Source organism: Humulus lupulus, chromosome 3 (genome assembly GCF_963169125.1).
Source record: "Humulus lupulus chromosome 3, drHumLupu1.1, whole genome shotgun sequence".
In the NCBI taxonomy this organism is placed as follows: Eukaryota; Viridiplantae; Streptophyta; class Magnoliopsida; order Rosales; family Cannabaceae; genus Humulus; species Humulus lupulus.
Window position 1 is genome coordinate 255,077,824 of NC_084795.1, and position 20,541 is coordinate 255,098,364.

Below are 20,541 nucleotides of genomic sequence, written 5' to 3' on the forward strand. Positions count from 1 at the left end.
ATGCTCCAAATGATGTGTTTTAAATGCTCTAATCCTAATTTTTAGACTATTGATGATACCTACACTATATATATGGGTTATTAGAGTTGAAAAGTCTTGATCACACTTTCCAACTCTCTCTCTAACCTCATTCTCTCTCTAGCTTTCTAAGAATAATGTTTTCTCCAAGAAACTCATCAAGCTTTGCTTGACTTGCATGAGTTTTAAGGCTTGTTCAATCCCAAATCTCATTCTACTTAGTTGAAGCTTCAAGCAATTGGGAAGGCTTGGAATAGAGATTTTGGACAACAATATTATTATTGTGTATAGGCCTTAGAAGTTCCCCAAGGTTGAAGATTCAAGTTGCTCAATACAAAGATTGTATCTCTCTAACCCTAATCTTGTATTTTCTAATTCTATTATGTTTTCAGTGTTAGCATTGATGATTAAATGTACTAAATTCATCTTATCATCATTTAATCATTTTCTTTATATTCAGGATTAACATTCATAACATGAACATGTTTCTTCAATTATCAATAATTGCATTCATACTTTGAATTTGAATCTTGATCAACATCTAGGGTTTGGAATATTGCATTATTATCATTATTCATTGTTGATTTTCAAAGAGTAAAGTCATATATTCCCAACAGATAATACCTGAGTTGCCTGTAAAAGTAGTATGTTCAGATGTCCTTATACCAGACTTTTGTGTTGCCAAGATATTAAGAAGTTGTTGGTATTGAGTGGCATTAAGTTGAGGCAAGAAAGTTGTAACGTCCCAATTTCCCTAATAAGGCTTAGTGCCTAGATTAGGGGGCCATGAGGGTAATAATTGATTTAATTGCATTATTATGTGATAATATGCATGATTATATGAATTGTGCGAGTTATATTATAATATGACTGTATTTGCATGTTTAGGTGTATTAAGCATGCATGCGGACCTATTTCTTATTAGAAAGTCATTTTAATAATTTTGGCCCATTTAGGGCATATTTGTATACATATGTGTATATTGATTGAGACCACATTATTATGTGGATATATTTGGGTTATTCGGCACAAGGTGATCCTAGGGAGCAGGATAGCGGTTTAGTCATAACATGGTCAAATGCCCGGCTCAGGACGATCCTAAGGGTATTTTGGTAATTTAGTACATTACTAGGTTTTATCGGGTAATGGGAAATTATTTGGTAATTATTTGAGAATATTGGAAGTAACGGAAATTGTGAGACGTTAATTATGATTAATGAGAAAATGTGACAAAAGACAAATTTTCCCTTGGGGACATAAGGAGGCAAGGCTTAGGGCTTAGTCACTGATTTCTTCAGCTGAAGGAAACCCAAAAAAAAAGTAAATCAAACATTCTTAGCTCTCTCTCTCTCACTCGATTCTCTCTCTCTCTCTTTATCCTTGGGGAATTTTCTTGGATTTTGAGGGTTGAAACTCAGAAATTTGGAGGTTGAAGCTAGAGTTTGGCTAAGGGCCAGCTTAGGCTTGCAAACTTATAGTTTGAGATAAGAATTCTCTGAGTTTTGTTGTAAATTCTTCATGTCTTTATAGTGTTCTTGACCCTTAAAGCTCAAGTTTGATCTTGAGTTTTGGTGGGGTTTTGAGTGAGTTTAGCACTGGGTTTTGATGGTGTTATTGTGCTGATTATGTTTGGGGGATTGAATTATGGCTTTGGGTTGGTTTTGGTAAGAATTGGGTTGATGAAAAACCTAAAAAATATGGGTTCGTGGGGTCGTGCAGTGACCCTATTCTTGGGGCGTCGCGACCCGTTTGAACCTAGGGCACAGGAAGGAATCTGTTTGGTGTAGGTGTGCTGTGACCCTCAGGGTCAAATCGCAATGCATGTCCCTGGGTTTGAGGCAATGAAGTCTCTCAGGTTTGAGGCACGCCACGACCCAGCAGGGGGCGTCACGGCGCGCATAGGCAGTTTTGGCCAAATTGAGTTTTGAGTAATGAGAACTCAAACCTAAGGGCTCAAGAAGGATTCTACTACTCGGTTTAGTAGGATTCGAGGTCGCAAAGGCTAGGACTCGGTCCGGAAGCCTTTATTTACTCGATATTGATGAATATCATTTATTATGGTTGTGGCTAGGATACGTCTAGGGCTCAAGAACAAATTGTTCTCGAGGGTCGTTCAATTTTTAACCTATGCTTGGACCAACAGTAAGAAAACTGCACCCAATACGTGATGTATGTGATTAGGGCATGACCCGGTTGTTGAATACAAATTTTATTAGGGCTCGGGCTCCTGTAAATGCACATGATTATTATTATGCTTGTAATTGTTTGATTAAGCATGTTGAATGCTCTATATCTGGATAATTGTTATATAATGTATGTATGTTTGCATTATCTGATTGATAAAAGCTTGAATTATGATTTAAGAACGACAATTGCGCTGAGCGTTGGTCGAAAGCATTGAATTATAAGTCAAGGGCGGAAATAGCGCGATGAGCGCTGGTCGTTGTGGTTAAGCCTAATCAGGAGCGCATCATACGCTTGAACGACCCAATGGTTGTGGAATATTAAGTGCCAGGTACGCTGGGCCAGCTCCAAGGCTGGTTATACAGAGGATATGGAAATGGGCCCCAGGGTGACTTATTAGTCTCATATCCTAGGGCAGGGCCTCATTATGATTCATTAATCTTTTATTTAGGGCAACGGGCCCAGGTGTGACGCTGCAGTCACTTACTTGAATAAAATGCATGCATGTGTAGGGTTATTACTGCTAGGCATGCTTATTATGATTTTGTAAAATGTTATTAACTGCTTATCAGCACGTTTAAGTTTTCTTGCTGAGCCTTGGCTCACGAGTGCTATATGGTGCAGGTAAAGGGAAAGGGAAGCTGGACCATCCATGAGTTGGAGAGCTTCAGTGGTGATGTGTACATATGTGGTTGCTCAACCACCACGGTCGGGGGTTTCTCAAAGGGACTAGGGTTAAACCCTACTTTGTCGCTTAGGTCAGCTGGTTGTAACTTTTGAACTATATAGCCCCTTTTAAATGTTATGTTGCGATCCCATGTATGAACATAAATATTTTTAATGAAATGGTTATCCCTTTTTGACTAAAAATTTTAACCCTAAATTGTTAATCATGTTCAGTTACACATTTATGGCCAAATGACTCGTTTAGAAAGTCTAATACAACTTAAAACACACAGTGTAATGGTCTTGGCTATCCAGGGCGTTACAAAAGTGGTACTATCATAATTGTGAGAAGCAGGGTCCTCACTAGTATGGAGTTGGTTGGCAGCAACATTGGGAGCATTGGAGGATTTCTTAGGTTTGTTATAACCATGAGGATATCTGTGTATTTTATAACACTTCTTGATAGTGTGTCCAAGAACATTACAATGAGTGCAAAAGGGTCAATTCTTACGAGGGGGAAAAAACCAAGATGTGGCTTGATCAGTCTTTTGCGATGTCAATTTGTCACCTATAATGGAAAAATCCATTGAATTTGTGGAACCAGTTGTAGAAGTAAGAACCCCAATACCTCCCTGATTTTCTTCTTGAGTGACCAGATGAAAGACTCGGCTCAAAGATGTTAGAGGATCCATGATCAGTTTATTGCCTCTTACTTGAGAATAAGAATCCTTGAGCCCTATGAGGAAAGACATAATGTATTCCAAATGGTAGTGGTCTTAAAGCGCCTTGACTCCCCCACATGTACACTTCCTACAAGTGCACAAGGGCCTGTAGTTTGAAAGCTCTTCCCAAAGCGTCTTGAGACAAGTATAGTACATACTGAACGTTTGAACATCAAGTTTGAGATTCATCAAGTCACGCCTAAGATTGAAGATACGGGGTCCATTTTTTTGTTGAAACCGAACCTTGAGGTCTTTCCAAATTTCTACAGCTGACTCCTCATACAGAATGCTAGCAGAAATTTCTTTAGAAACAGAATTTAAGATCCAAGAAATGACAATATTATTGTTACGAATCCAAGCATTGTATAACACTGAATCAGAAGAGGAAGGTTTACAAATTGAACCATCAAGAAAACCCAATTTGTTCATTACGAAATTGAAAGCTTCATAGCTCGTGGATTGTTGGCAAGGTGCAAATAATACGGGTTTGATGGATCTTCAAGTACATTCTTGAATTTGTGGCTGGGGGAATTGGGTTTGTCGCCTTTGTAGCTTGAGATTCGGCTAATGATGAAGACGATGTGGTATCTCCATTATGCGAAGTGGAATACATGTTCGAACAACGAGATGAAGTCGAGCGAAGGAGGATTAGAAATTGATTTCGAAAGAGAACACTACTACAAATATAGGCTTTCTCTGCGATTTTTTTTCAACCTTAAATAAAAATCGTAGAGAAAAGGTTTGAATGACTCTCAAATATCATATTTAATACCCGCCTAAAAAAATATTATGCTATTGAGATTTTAAAAAAAAAAAAGCAGTGTAAAGTAGTAAGCCTGGGGAGGTAGAAACTTTTCTCCGCAGTTTTTATGAAAAAACCGTAGAAAAAATTCCCCTTCCCCATATACTTGACCCCGACCCTTCACTCTCCTCATTTCCCTTATTCCAGTCGCACACAGGAACGAAAAACTCATTGTCCCCAGCCACGGCAATCACCATCTTCACCCTTTTAATGTGTTTATGTTTTAATTTTCTTCCACATTAATGCTTTAAATCATGTATATATCATAAAAATGATTTATTTTGAAGTTTTAGGGAAAAAATGAAGAAATTTTGAGTGGGTTTAATGGGGTTTCAATGTATGTTTATAGGTTTTTTTTTTTGCAATTTTTTTTTTTGCAAATACTCGAGCAGGAGTCAAGCTATCTGGCTCCTTAGGTTCTTCTTTCTTCAGTCTTGGGCAGTCTTTCTTGAGATGCCCCACAAGTCCACATACAAACCAGGCCTTCGCCCGACATTCGCCTAGATGACGTCTCCTGCACCTGGCACATTCCGGATATGTCTTCCAGTTCTCATTGCCGCCTTGGCGGCCAACCTGTACACCCTGTGGTCTTCTATTAGGTCTAGGAACTGAACTAGTATCCGGAGTCTTTCTTTTCTGGTGGCTGGGGCCTCAGCCCCTACCTGATTCTGAGAAGGGAGGTCTCGTCCTCTTCATATCCCTCCTGGCCGCGTCATCACACTAGATCTTATTCTCAGCACCGTCTACAATAAGGGCTCTCTCCACTACCTGAGCATATGTCATCACTCCAGGTACAGTGGTAATTCTGACATCCCGGGCTATCATAGGTTGTAGCCCCTGAAGGAACCTTTCCTTCCTTGTCCCATCAGTGGGCACCAAGTCTGGAGTGAACTTGGCTAATCTGTCAAATTTCAGGGCATATTCGGTCACTGACATATTCCTTTGTAATAGTTTACTGAATTCCTCAACCTTTGCAGCTTTAACAACCTCATTGTAATACTTTTCATTGAAGAGGGTTTTGAACTCTTCCCAACCCATCGTGGTTACATTTCTAGTTTGGGACACCACTTCCCACCAGATTCGGGCATCCTCTCGAAACATGTACGTGGCATAGGCCACTCTTTCATTGCCCACAACTCTCATGAAGTCCAAAATGGATGTAATCATGGCCATCCACTGCTCTGCCTTAAGTGGATCTGTGCCACCCTCGAAAATTGGAGGGTGTTGCTTCCTGAACCGCTCATATACTAACTCCTAGTGGTTTTCCAACTCTGTCTGCTGCTGTACGGCCGGTACTGGAACAGCAGATGAGGCCCCTGACGCAGTGTTCCCAGTCGAAACCTGCTGTTGCCTCAACTGTTGAATTTCTTCATTTTGTCTCTACAGTTGAGCTTGCAAGTCTGCAAGCACCTGTTGCCAGTTCTCAGGGGCTGGCGGGGGGTTCTGACCCTGATCATTACTTTCGGCCTGATTCCTAGCGCTAGCTAGTTCATTAGATTGCCCTGGAAGCATACTTCCAAGTCTATCTGTAGTCAATGACTCGGCTTATCAGGCAATAATAACATTATCTTACATCAACCCACGGTTCAAAACCGATCGAATAAGCATCCACATGCATTGACAATGCTAATAAGCATCCCAATAATTCACATACAATAGTCATGCTAATAAGCAGAGAAATTCATGATATCACCTAAACAAGATGCTAATAAGCATATTCTTGGCATGCATAACCACTTAGCAATAATAATAAACATTTTCTTTTAGCATGTAACGACGCTAATAAGCATCCTCTATCCAGGTACACATACAGCAACGCTAATAAGTGTTTCTGACATTCATCAAGTTCAATGACGCTAATAAGCAATCCTATAGCATTTATAAATACCTATTGTGCTAATAAACATGTTCTCAACCTACATACAATAGTCAAGGGTCGGGCCCTATCAGAATATCTCATGCTTCTTATTTAGACTAGCAAGTAAAGCACACATAATTCATTTAAGCAAATATACACATAACCATATTAATAGTTACCCAACCCTGAGTCGAGCTTGTCTTTAGTAGTGAATGTACATGCCAAGCCCAACATCAAGAACCCTTAAACCTTGGCTGCTCTGATACCAAATTGTAACGCCATGCTAATTAGGATCCGTTACCAAGTGTGTTTAAAACCGTTACTAGGGTCCGTTACCAAGTCCGTTACCAGTGCTGGACTTGCTAAGCAAGCCATTTCGACTAAACATGTGATCAAGCCACTAAGGTTTAGGTATTAAATTTTTTTATTTAAGTCATAAGTATTTCCATTAAATCAAAAGCGAGTTCTTTACACGGGATCCCAAAAACACATCAATTTAAAAACTGGTTACAATACTCAAGTTACATATCAAGCCGGCCTAGGCGGCAAAAGTTGGGTTTAACCCTAAATTCCCTGAGTATCTCGGTCGTGGTGGTCGAGCGGACTGCATATGTACATATCACTGCTATCGCCCTCCGACTCATGGCTGGTTGAGCTTCTCTTTACCTTTACCTGCACCACAAAGCACCTGTGAGCCAAAAGACTCAGGAAGAAAACATATTAAGCAGTTCACAGAGTAATATAACTATCAAACAGTAATAACTGAAACTGGCGTATTCATTATAAAAGTTGGCAACCATGGGGTCACGCAAGCGCATGTCGCACTTCCTTTCAATATGTTGGCATCCAAGCCAATCAAGTGCATGTTTCACTCCCGGGGTGGCCCAGCCATGGTGGCTTGCACTCCACGTGCACAATGCCAATCTCAGCTTATAAACTGAGTCATTTAAGTCCTTGACTTATAAGTCAAGCCTCACATGCCTCCGACTTGTAAGTCGAAGCTTTAGGACCCTCGACCCATAAGACGAGTCTTTCGAGTCCATTATGCCCTCGACTAATAATTCGATTCCCATTTAACATCGTAGTAACCCTCTGGTTTATAAACTGAGCTTTCCAATCACAACAGACAACCACATATCTCATATAGTATGCATATCAACAATTGCAATGCATTATAATACATTCAAACAGCAGTCATAGATATAATCATATTTAGGCACACTCCAGTGTACCTAATTAGATATTCTCAAACATAATTATAATCATGTTCATTAACAGGGCCAAAGCCTTAATCATATCTATATTTAGCATTGACTAAGATCTAATCACACATTCACATAATGGGTACAGTTTTCTTACCTTCAATCCGAATGCAAGTTACTAGCGACGCCCCTTTGAGTACGATCCTCGATTTGAGCCCTTAGCGTAGCCCTAGTCACAACCATAATAAAGAATTCCATCAACAATTGGAGAATAAAAGCTTCCAGACCAAATCCTAGCCTTCGGGACGTCGAATTCTACTCAACAGGGAAGTAGAATCGACCCCGAGCCCAAATGATTAAGTTCTCGATCTAAAAACCTTATTAGGGCCAAAAATCCCCTTAAGGGTTGTGGCCCCATGGACCCATGCCGCGGCCCGCCTTTAATTCCAAAGGCTCGGCCTCCCTGGTCACCAGACACGCACCATGGCCCTGCCCATGTGGCGCCGCGGCGCTCCCTTGCCACCGAGCCCTCCTGGCTCCATTTTTTCTTAGAGGGTCGCGGCTCACCAAGAACAGAGCTGCAGCCTAGCCCCTCGAACCCAAAATTTATGGGTTTTTCTTTAGCCGAACCCAACCAGAAACCACCCAATTATATCCCAATCTTCCAATTAAATCCCCAAAATCAATATACTCCTTCTCACCAACCAAACACAGCTAAATACTAGATTAAAACTCATCAAAAATCTCAAAACTCAACTTCCCAACCATCAAACATGCAAAACACCATAGCTCTTAAAAAAATATCAGAACTAACATAATAACTTCAATTGAAACCCTTACCTCAATAATATGACCCAAGGTTTAATCTGCTCCCAACAAATCCCTGGTTTCAAGCCTCCCTTTCAAGCTAATTCTCTTCCAATTTGACTCAACCCACCAAAGCTCCAAGGGTGAAGAACAGAACGTGAGAGAGAGAATAAGAGTTGCTGAGAATTTCCTTTTTTTCTTTAGGTTCCCAAATCATCTAAGGATTTCCCAGCCAATTGAGTCCAAAAACTTGGACATAAATGACTAAATTAACCTTTGCCCTTAGCCTATTCATCAAATGCTCTCAAGGGCAATTTTGTCCTTCGTTGCTTACCCCGCTATTCACAATTTACGTCCTATAATTCTCATTACTTCCAATATTCTTACATGATTACAAAATAATTTCCCTTTACTCACTAACTCCCGGTAATGTACTAAATTACTAAAATACCCCCAAGCTCACCCCGAGTCAGGTATAAAGCCCCGTTGTGACTTTTCCGCTAACTTGCTCATCGGGATCGCCTCGCGTTGAGTAACCCAAATATATCGACATAGTAATGTGGTCTCAATCACACAAACACATATCTGCATTTATATCCTGAACGGGTCAAATTACTAAATACCCTTCTTATAAGAAACAGGCCCACATACACATATTTAATATTTCTAACATGCTAGCATAATTATATTATAATATAATTCACATAATAACTCAATTATGGCCTCCCGGCCCCCTAATCGAGGCACTAAGCCACATTAGGAAATTTGGGATGTTACAATATTTATTTTTTAATAATGTTAATATTAATTATGTTAATTATTTACAATATATTATTTTTTATATAATTTTTTATATTGTAATATTTTTTTTACATAACTTTTTATATTATTTACATAATGAAATTTTTTTAAGTTAATTTTTGTTAATTATTTTAGGAATCCAAATTTATTATTAATTTATCACTAATTTTGTAATTATGGTTAAGTAAATTTAATTTTAGAGGTTTAACTAATTTATTAGAAAGTTACTAGTTAAAATTTGAGTTTACTTGTTTTAAACTAATAAGTAATTTTGAATACTTTAAATCATACCAATTACAATATTTATTAATCATTGTTTAAACTTTTATTGTAGGAAACACTTGTGTTGAATTTGAAGTGTGTTGAAATCGTTGAAGATTAATTTTGAAGGTGAGTAATAATTACTACTTGGAGTTTGAATATATTAGATATTCATCCATAGTAAAGTAGGTTCTAAGATAAAATTGTGTGCTGCGGAGATAACAAAAGGTTGAGAACATGTGTGTCTTAGTGAAGTAGGTTATGCGAATTATGTGTGCTGCGGTGGTTTATGGATGAAAGTATGCATGTTTATTGTTGTGTTTGTTTGAATTGAATTTATAAGTAGTAATAATTTGAGATATGTTATAGAAACATAGGAAACTCTACCCAATTTTTTTTTAAGATTAAAATATTGATTGAAATTGTGTGCTGTGGAGATAACAAAAGGTGTTGCGGAGATAACAAAAGGTTGAGAACATGTGTGTCTTAGTGAAGTAGGTTATGCGAATTATGTGTGCTACGGTGGTTTATGGATGAAATTATGCATGTTTATTGTTGTGTTTGTTTGAATTGAATTTATAAGTAGTAATAATTTGAGATATGTTATAGAAACATAGGAAACTCTACCCAATTTTTTTTTAAGATTAATATATTGATTGAAATTATGCATGACGGTTTTAAGAAAGACGTCTTTATCTTAAAAGTTGTGTTGTTGTGGACTGTTAATGATTTCTCAGCATATTGTAATCTATTAGGGTTAAGCGCAAAAGGTTACCAGTGATGTTCAATATGTTGCACTAACACATGGGCTCGTCGTCTACCGAATGGGCACAAAATGTGTTATATGGGTCATAGACGATAATTGCTCCTAGATCATCGTTATAGGAAAAAAAAAAAAAAAGGTCATGAATGTAGTTTTTATGTATTAAGATACATCTATGATCTTGTAAATGCATCAAATCCATCAGAAGTTATCAAGAAGAAAGTATGTTATATTTTATATTTTTTTTTAAGAAAAACTATATATAGTATTTAATTATCTAATTTATATTTACTTGTCAATTTTGTATAGTGGTTTGACAAACACGTATTCAGTGTCAAGGACGACCTACTCCCACTACAAACTGACTAATTAGCAAGATTGATGCGATTTATTTATGAAGTCTATTTTTTCTTATGTGTAACTTACTAACTTGATTCATATATTCTTATTATTTTTTCTTATATATATAAATAATATATTTTAATTAGTAATGATATGTGAATTTTTTTCTTAATTTTAATTTATACATTTTTTTATTTAGATAATAATTTATAAAATTAGGTATATAAGAATATGTTATATGTTATATTATTATATAAAATATATGGCATTTTATATTAAATAATTTAAATATAATTTGGTATTGAATATAGTATTATTAATATAATTTTATTGGTATTAAAAAAAATTAATATGAAATCAAATTATATCAGAAAATAAAACAAAAATAATTATAGGTTTTATCGTAAATTTTTCTCTACAGTCGAATACACTGCGATTCTCATTACTCCAAAAAACTACAGTGTATTAAGGAAAAAAACTGCGAAAAAGTCTTATTTTGTAGTAGTGGAAACAGAAATCGATTCCAAGAAAAGATCAAAAAATTGATTTAGGGCAGTGAAATCCAAATTGAATGAAGAAAGAAGAAGAAATCATTAAGAAATAGGGAGAGCACTACTCATCAGAGATGGAGAACGCGACAGAGCAGAGAGGTGGATTGGAGGAGGATCGAAGGGAAATACTTATCGTTCCCCCTCTGATACCATATTACAGAAAAAATTGAAGGAAAACAGAGAACAAAAATATCAAATTGGTTAATGAAAAATACAAAAGGAGCTATCTTAAATAGGCCAAGTCAGTAACCAAAAATTAATAACAACTAACTAACTAAACTTATAAGTTACACATATATATGAATGCTAACTTACAGAAAAATATTCCTAATATATGTAAAATAATTTCATTGTAAAATAATTTCATCATGCTAGAGCAACACATTATCATCATTATAAATATGGGATCATGATAACGACATTATAATTGTCAAATTAGTAACTTTTTAGTAGTAATTTATAAGCTCATATATATATATATATATATATATATATAAAAGGCTAAGTATTGATCAGTTTGACATATGTGGTGAGCGTGAGAATGTACTATCTTAAAATCTTTGCTTGCCAACTTTCTTGACAAAATTCAACTCAAAAACTAGCTATACACATAATAGTGTCTAACACTACAAGAAGATGATATAATGTTATTGGTGCAATCTAATATCAGGTCCTACACATTTGAATTTAATAAGTAGTATGAGGTATCGCTAACAAATTAAGATGTCACATCATATTGTTGGCACCTTAAGGTGTCAAATAGCAATTTTCAATTTACACATGTATTAGTGACAAAAGAGCAGCTCTAATGGAATGCCAAAAAGGTGGTGCATTGTTGTATTTAGCACATTTTAGTAAAATTATGTGTACAAGATATAACATGAGTCAAATTTGGCACAATAATTAATGTTACTTTTTTATTATACAAATTGTCATTAATTTGTTAATTAACAATTAATGGCTATCTTTTTACAATAAAAATGAAAAAAAAATTATTATTTTTTATTTATTATCAATAAATATTATATGAATTGTTATTTTTTTTTTAGTTAGTTTGCCTTGCACCGGAGCACAAATGCTAATATTGAGTAAATTATATCATTAATTGGAAATGGTGTAAAGAGTATAAAAATGGATCTTTCCACGAAATTCTTTCCTCTTAAACAGTACTTTGGAGGGCATATACTGGAACCTCTCGTGCACGAATATATATATATATAAAAGAAAATATTAAATCTAGAGAATCGAACAGCAACCGTTAAAAAAATAAACTAAAAAAAAGGCAGAATTAATTTCTCATGCAAAGCACAGCATATTAATTTAAAAAAATTAATTAATTAGAGAGCGATTGACGTACGGTATTAATAATTAATAACCCCACCAACCTATTACACAGAATATATATCATCACGGAAGATTACAATGTACACATTATGAAGTTTTACATAAGAAAATAAAAGCAATTATCTAAGCTCTATTTCTGTCCCTGGCCCTAGGATGTGTCAAAAATCTAAAAGAGAGACATGTTAAACAACAAAAGAAGAAAATAAAGCAAAGAAGAGACTAGATCGATCGAAGAAGCATTTTATAGAACATGAAAGGGAATTGAATTAATTATTGTTTTTATTTTCTTCATAATTCTTGAAGCTTGAAAATAATCCGTCTATCGACAGATTCAAGAAGACCGATGTCATCAATAGAAGGCTGATCCTCGCCTTCATCATTATCATCAAAGGAAATGTTCAAATCCAGAGACACACAAGGACTAATCATAGTCTCCTCAAGTACCTGGCTATCATTATTGTCAGCATGATCATCTTGGTCTTGGTGATCTTGATCATGGTGATGATCTGATGATGATGATTCCATGTGCATTTTTTGCTTGATTGTAGGAGAACAAGCTCTTGATCTGGAGCTAAAACTTTCACAGCTCAAAATGACGATAGCGTCCCTAAAATCAACCTCTTCGCCACTCGAGTTGGCAACTTTACCTCTTGCAATGGCTCTCTTAAAACCCATTTGAGAACAAAAGTCCGCTTGCTCAACATCTTCTACCAAAAACACCCTATGGGGATTAAACGACACCGCTTCACCGAACCTCTCGATGTAACTGCAGCTTTGTTCGTCTCTTGATCTCTTGTTAACGTTCCGGCCACAATCCTCACTCGAATCGGCTCTCGTCGACGATGAAAAACTGCTCAGAGCGATCGAAACGAAGTCGTTTTGAGAACCAAAGACAAGCCTAGCCAACTCTTTAGCTATCTTCTCTTTGGCGTCCATGTCAACCCCTTGAAAGAACAACCACGTTTCTTCTTTTACGTCCGGAATATTGATACCTGTATTTTTGTTATTACCCTTTCTTCTTACCATGCCTGATCTGCATTTCAAGATGGTGGAGGCTATTTCGGGTATTATGTCTTTCTGCCATGGCACTTTTTTTTCCAAAGCGTTGCATAGGGTTTTGAGGTTCTCGGCGTTAAGTTCTTTGAACCTTTGGGAATATTCCGTCTCCATAACGACGTCGCTTGAAGAAGCCGAGGTAGGAGTAGAGTTGGGATTAGAAGAAAATGGAGGCTTTTGGTTTGGGCCTTCTGGGATAAACATTCTCAAACTCGGCTGTTGATCATTATCAATATTAATAGCCTTGTTACTGCGTTCGGAGTCCCAGACATAATTTTGATGCCTCCATGGATGTTTTGCCACCTCTGATACTGCTGGCCATGAGTCGACATTAGGGTTTTGGTTCTGTTGTTGATGATGATGATAATGATGATCATATGAAAATCCAGAATAAGCAGAGGAAGAAGAAGAGAATGTGATAAGGGTTTTGTCTGAAATGTTAGAGTTTGGTTGCTGATGAGTTGAATAGCAAAATGAGTTCCACTTTCGGCAAAGGTCTGCCACTTGAGCACAGTTCTAGCAAGAAGAAAAAGATACATAAGTTAATATTTTTTAAAAAAAAAAGAAAAGGTGGTTTTCAACTTGTTGGGCCATACATATAAGTAATGCATGTAAGTATATAATTATTATGGAAGAAGGGTTGAGAGATATTAAATAATTAAAACCTGATCTTTAGATTTGAGAAGTCCTTTGGTATCGTTTTTGCAGTGTTGCAGCCATGCTGGTAGGTTGGAAGAAGTAGTGGACTGATGGTCGGTGGTGCTGCGCAAGCTTCGAGCTTCGGCCTCAAACTTGGCTGAGCACTCGGCGCAGCAACTGAGTTGTTTTTCTCCACTTTCAACTATGCTCAAGCTTTTAGACGTCCCGTTTTTTATGCTGGACTCGTCACTTTTTAGTTCACTGGTGAAGAACAAAGAAGTAAAGTTGATCATAAGAATTATACATATATATATATTGATGATGATTTAAGAGTAAAGGCAAAGTACAGATGGAAAAATAAAAAGCTTGAATGCTTCAATTTTTAGAAATATTCCCTCTTTATTAACAAATTACAATTGAAGAAAACAAACTAAAAGAAAAAGAAAAAGAAGAGTGGAAGGCACTGATATTCATGCAGTTCACTTCTACATGAAAAAAACTTAATTAAGTGCATCTATATTTGAAAGTTCAAATACCTTTTGTTTTGCAAATTGTAATAATTTCTATACTTTGATCTCGAAAACAAAAAAGAAGAAAAGATCACTGGCATGGTCTTCGTCACTAAGTTAACTTTTAAATTAATAACAATACATTTTAAGAATTTGCAAAACAAAAAGCATTCGATTTTATTTTAAAACCTTAAGCATTTTACCTGTCAGTAGTGACGAGACTCAAGCGCAAACTGCCTGCTGGAACTGTAAGAGGATGAATACCCCAAATAGTCTCCAACGATGGATGACCTGATTTACATCTCATGTACGTCTGAAAAGTGGCGATCCCCATAAGCCAAAATCTCCCAATATGTTCTCCAATCCCACATACCAATTTCCCGAGCTCCATAATAATATGCTCCACGGGACAATAATACCCCCTCCCTTGGCTATAATCACTGGTATTATTATTAGAACTAGTACTAGCCCTATACTCAGTTGCCCACTTGAGATCCCCCAAGTACAAAATCACCCCTTTGGCCATACAACTCCTCAAAAGGCTCTTGAGCTCTACGAACTTTTGCTCAACTTCAACTCTTGAATAATTCCCAAAAGAGGAGAGAGAAAAGGGTATGAATTTAACATCTCTTAAACCCTCAGGGACATCATCCTTCTCAACTTTCTCCATCACTCCTCTAACCACGCCCTCTATGCTACTAAGGCACTCCCCAACGACTACAATACTTCTTCTCTTATTGCTCACCAAGCTCTCTACAACACTCGCCACGTCCTCGCCCCTGATCGGATCCGATAGGGCCGCGGGTTTGCCCGGCTTCGACCCGTTGATGTGGTTGACCATAGAAGGAGAAGACTGCTGTTGATGAGAGAGGACTAAAAGATTACTCTCCTTAGACGACGATGATGACTTGTTAATATTAGTAGTAGTCGCGGAATTATTATTATTAGGAGTCGTTTGGGAACATATCTCTAAAGAAACAGCTTGTTCAACATTGCTTTTCACTAGGGTACTTGAGAAACCGGCTTCTCTCATGACTCTACTCACACTTGGGTCATCTAAGATGGAGATAATGAGCTGTTCCAACTCAATCTTAACGGCTAAGAGTGGCTGCTGTTGATTCTCAATAGAACCGCGCCTTTGGTGGGCCTGAGCCCGCTTAAAGGCAGCGATCAAAGCGTTGGAGATGGAAGGGTTTTGAGAGTGATGATGATGATGATGGTGATGATGGCCCCCCAACATGGGACTGGAGTTGGACGCTGGGAGACGATTGAGGGCCACATTGAAGCAAAGCTCTAAGGCTTTGCACTGAAGAGGGTGACACTGAGCTTGAGATTGAAGACAAGCTTGCCTCAATAAGCCAGTTGAGGCAGCCAACATGGTATGAGCCACGTGAAGGGGTGTCACTTGCGCGTGGCCGCGGCGGCGAGCCAAGGCTACGGCTTGTTTCACTACCCCAGCAGCCTCGGTGGTGAGACCTTGCTGCAGCGAGCAACCTCCAGCTCTCATAGTTATATAATTTTTCTTTGTTGTTTTCTTTCCTTTTCTTCCAAACAGTTTTGCCTATCTGGTGGAAAAGAACAAGATTTGAAATCCTAAATATGGTGGAGTGGGGGAGATTTAAGTATCATATTGGTGGTTTTTTTGACTGAAAGGAGATTAAGAGGTTGCTAGGAGAGGATAAAGAAATAAAATTGGATAAGATTGAGAGGAGAAGTTATTTTTTGGGGTGGAAGAGAAAGAGAGTGGTGGAACTAGTACTACTAATAGTACTGTTTGGTAATGATAAGTGGTTTCTGTAGGTTTATTTTCAAGGCTTATGGTATATGTATAATCTGTTAGTTTTTGTGTCAAGCCTGTTTGTTATCTAGTCTAGATCTTGGTGATCTAACTGTAGTTGTATAGAGAGAGAAAAAAAATATGGGAGTGGGTCTGAAATTTATGTGAAGGTGGGCTATGCTTTTCTTGTAGGTGAGGTAAAAATTGGGGTCCAAAGTCGATTTTGTAGTGGAAAGTGGACTGCATGTGCTGACAAGCAGGACGAGTTCACCAGTATCAAAGGCAACTCAGCTTTGCTCTCTCTCTCACTCTCTCTTTTCATATTATCAAATTTTCAATTTTTATTTTTATAAAAAAGATAAAAAAATAAAAATAAAAAAAAGATAGGGCGTTTCTAAGTGGGTCTCTCTCTCTCTCTCTCTCTCTCTCTCTCTCTCTCTCTCTCTCTCTCTCTCTCTCTCTCTCTCTCTCTCTTTATGCAAAGTTTTAAACAAATACTTAATACAGTACTAATAACCTAGAAGTAAACATCCCCCACTAACTATACAAACAATATTTGGTATATGCCTTTTTTTGCTTTTGATTTTCACTAATGTAGATATACTATATATCAGTCTCCCAAAACTCCAAAAACACCAAGAGAATCAATTTGTCAATACAATTCAAGCCTAGTTTGATTTGATATCCTCAAGCTAGCTAGCAAAATTGATGATCACTTCACTAACAATGAATCCAATCCCAATTAAGCAATCCAAACTAGTGGACCAGTGTCTATCCTCAAAAAAATTTATTTGGCCATGCCACGTAAGAGAGAGAGGGGTGTTATATCTATATGTGTAAGGATATAGTGTACTACTACTAGGACCTCATTCATGGCCCTGATGGGCTCATCCGCCAAAACCGAGGACCTGAAAAGAGAAAGGGGGACTATATGTCTGTGAAAGGAATCGGGAACTGTGTACGATTTTCTTCCGGACTCAAAGCGACATGGAATAAAGGGTCCCCATTTTGGTTATTATTACAGTTATTGCAAAAGCTTGACACTTTCAATATATATATTTTTTTTTGCATACTTCTATTATTATTGGGAATTATTCTACTACTCCTACTACTTCTACTATCATCATCTACAACAACAACAACAACTGCATGGGAATTTAGAAACCCACAAAACATTCCCTCATCACTCTATTCTGTCCATTATTACATAAAGTTGGAGCTTTTCGGACCCTCCTTGATTGGTTCAAAAATGAACAAACACATCCACCAATTCAATAAATACATTAATATATTATATTATATTCAATCAATTGAACTACAACGACTTTCGGAACTCACTCAGAATTGATGGGTCTTTCTTTTTTTCTTTTCTTTTTTTTTTCTTTTCTATTTATTAATAAAAATTAAATAAATAGAAATTGGGTCCCCTAACTCACCCACTGTGCATATGCCAAGTCATAAAAAGGTCTCTGTGCTTAATCGCGTCATAAAAAATTGTACTGATTATGTTCCAACAATTTTCACATCATTAATAAGTTCCTTTTTTATATATATTAATATATCTATCTATCAAAAACGCGTTTTCTCTCCTTGATGTGCTTTTTTGTTAGATTTTGATAGAAGACGATTCTTGCTACTTGTATGGTAAAAGTTTTTAGAGTGGTTGAAGCGGAAAGTTACTAAAACTTGGTTAATACGTAACCTCACTAATTGGGTTCATATTTTCATGATACCAAAACCAAAAACATAAAGTAATTTTGCTGAGCATATAATTTATTACACAATATGTGAGGTGTCACATTTGTGTGCTTATAGTTTAAATTAAGCTTATCAATAATAATATAGCTTTTTTTTTAATTTAAATCTATTTCTTTTAAATCGTCAATTGATTAAACAATATATCTATCTTTGACTGATATCTATATCTCCAATCAGAAGGAAGGACCACCACTTGAGAATACACAACTCATGCACAATATCTCCTTATTAAGGAAAGGTCATTTTCATACATGATATTGGTGAAATATATATATATATAACTAGCTATATATATAGTTCCAAAATACGACCTCTGATCACTATATGTATATATATATATATTTATAGATGCCATGCGACAAGATCTCTTGTTCAGCTCCAGGCTGAATAATATCTAACAGGGGAGGCTAATCATTAAAATAATTAACAGCTTCAAAAGGATCGTCTTGATCAAACTTTGAAGATAATGGTCATATAATTAAATAATTAATAATAGTTGTTTATCTAAGAGACAGAGTAATAAGATATCAACTAAAATAAGATAATTATTATTATTTTTATTATTGCAGATGTTTATTTAAACAAAATTTTAACCCATATGGCCTCTTAGCTTCATTTTCTTAAGCCAAAAAGATGCGATTGATCAAACCAAGTTAATTAAAATTAATTCTTTTTAACGCTTCTGCCTAATTAGCTTTTTATATTATTTTCTTCCCATATTATTATTTAGCCTCTGACCTTATTCAGGCGTGACTGCATGTACCTAGAAAGCAGAGCTAGCTAAGCCTCTGATCACTACTCACCAGTCACCACCTTAATCTATATAGTGCTTCTCTATATATAAACTCACAAACTAAGCATAATGTTCCCACAAAAAACGAGAGATCTTCCTTTTATTCCTCAATCATCTTCGACTTTCACCTAGTTAATTTAATTTAATGAGAGAAGAAGAATCAATATTTGCTCCCTTTTTTTATAATGTATTATAAGTTGTTCAAAGAGTCTTGACGTGGCCTTTAATGATCGAAGAATATAAAGTAGCTATAGTTTCAAAGGAAAATAAAAAAGGCAGATTTTTTAATATCATCAACACATACAGAAAGTTAATTATAGCGCTTTGAAATTGATGGTGATTAAGAATGGCCAACATGACAATTATTGCATGATTAACATTAAGAATTAATGCTTCTAATCCCATCACTTTTATGGATATGCCCTCCTTATTAGTGTACTCTCCTTATTATTGCAGCTCCTTGATCTATGCATATATGTTTTAAATCATTATAGCTTCTATATAATGATCAGTATATCATTTTTTTTTAAAAAAAAAACTTCTCCATTACAAATGACCTACGAAATACTTTGGATCGATCGTAAAGATATATATATATGTGTGTGTATATATGTATACGCTTATGTGTGTGTATGTACATAAACATGTGTATTATATATGTATGGATATTATTATACGTACTGTTCTAAAGCAAACGGTGCCTGCATAACAACAAAAGCAAAATATATAATCCCAAACTCATCCTTAACTGTTTATTCTTTCTCGGAGAGCATTCTGGGGCCAGTCCCCAGTCAAAAAGCTTCTTCTATCTTTGTTGGCCTAAAAAGACATACAAAGGCACAAAATAATTTGAATGGAAAGCATTTCTGCAATGCTAGAAAAGGAGTGCTTGAATATGGAGGAATATGTACAATTGCTTAGAATACACCCTAGCCCACTATGACTATATTTTCTTGTTCTCTCTCTCTCTATTGTCTCTGACCACCAACATTAACGGTTAACTTTGTCATTAATAAATGAAATCTCTATGAAAAGCCAATCCTTAGACTACTGGTGTTAATGTTTGTGCTTGGTAATTGAAAATCTCTGTGTTTGGACACTACGAGATTTGTGTAGTCAAAGTGAAAGTTATAGAGGGATATTAAATATATAAGTATATATATATATATATATCTTTTCTCTTCTCTCACTGTCGTACTCTTTCATTTTTCATGGAAACACATTGCATTGGACGTCTCTAATTATTTAATTGGTTTATTTTTCTCTTCTTTTGCTTAAAGTAAAGCACTCTCTCATAAAGCAATATTAAAAGTAAAATATGGCATTATCTACTCAAAAGGGCCGCTCATTTTATGCTTTTGAGCTTCAAATAAGCATCTTTGGCTTCTACGTGGCCATGTGGGTGAAAGCAATATCCAAGAGAGGGAACAAAAATACAGAGAGAGAAAGAGAGAAAAAAAAAAAAAGAGTTTAAGTAGTTAATAACCCTTGGCTGGCCGGCCAGACTTAAAGGTTAGAATGGAGAAAAAGTTGCTCTAATTTTGACATGACAGCCTTGTTAATGTAAAGGTGATGGGGAATTACGTACCACACACTCCTTTTCCAAAAAGTTCTCAATATTTTATGCCTTAATATCTAAAACGCTCCAAAACAAACTAGTGAAATTACTTAAAAGTTTATAAAGGCAA

The 20,541-nt window shown here is 36.2% G+C and overlaps 1 protein-coding gene across 1 annotated transcript; it reads right to left on the reverse strand.

Moving 5' to 3' along the window:
• Window positions 1–12,314: 12,314 nt before the first annotated feature.
• Window positions 12,315–16,490, reverse strand: LOC133823702 (protein SMAX1-LIKE 3). Its single transcript, XM_062256546.1, has 3 exons — window positions 14,729–16,490; window positions 14,043–14,277; window positions 12,315–13,893 (listed from the first exon to the last, which is right to left on the reverse strand). The coding sequence occupies exons 1-3, from the start codon at window positions 16,030–16,032 to the stop codon at window positions 12,610–12,612; spliced, it is 2,823 nt and encodes a 940-aa protein (XP_062112530.1). The 5' UTR covers window positions 16,033–16,490; the 3' UTR covers window positions 12,315–12,609.
• Window positions 16,491–20,541: the final 4,051 nt, after the last annotated feature.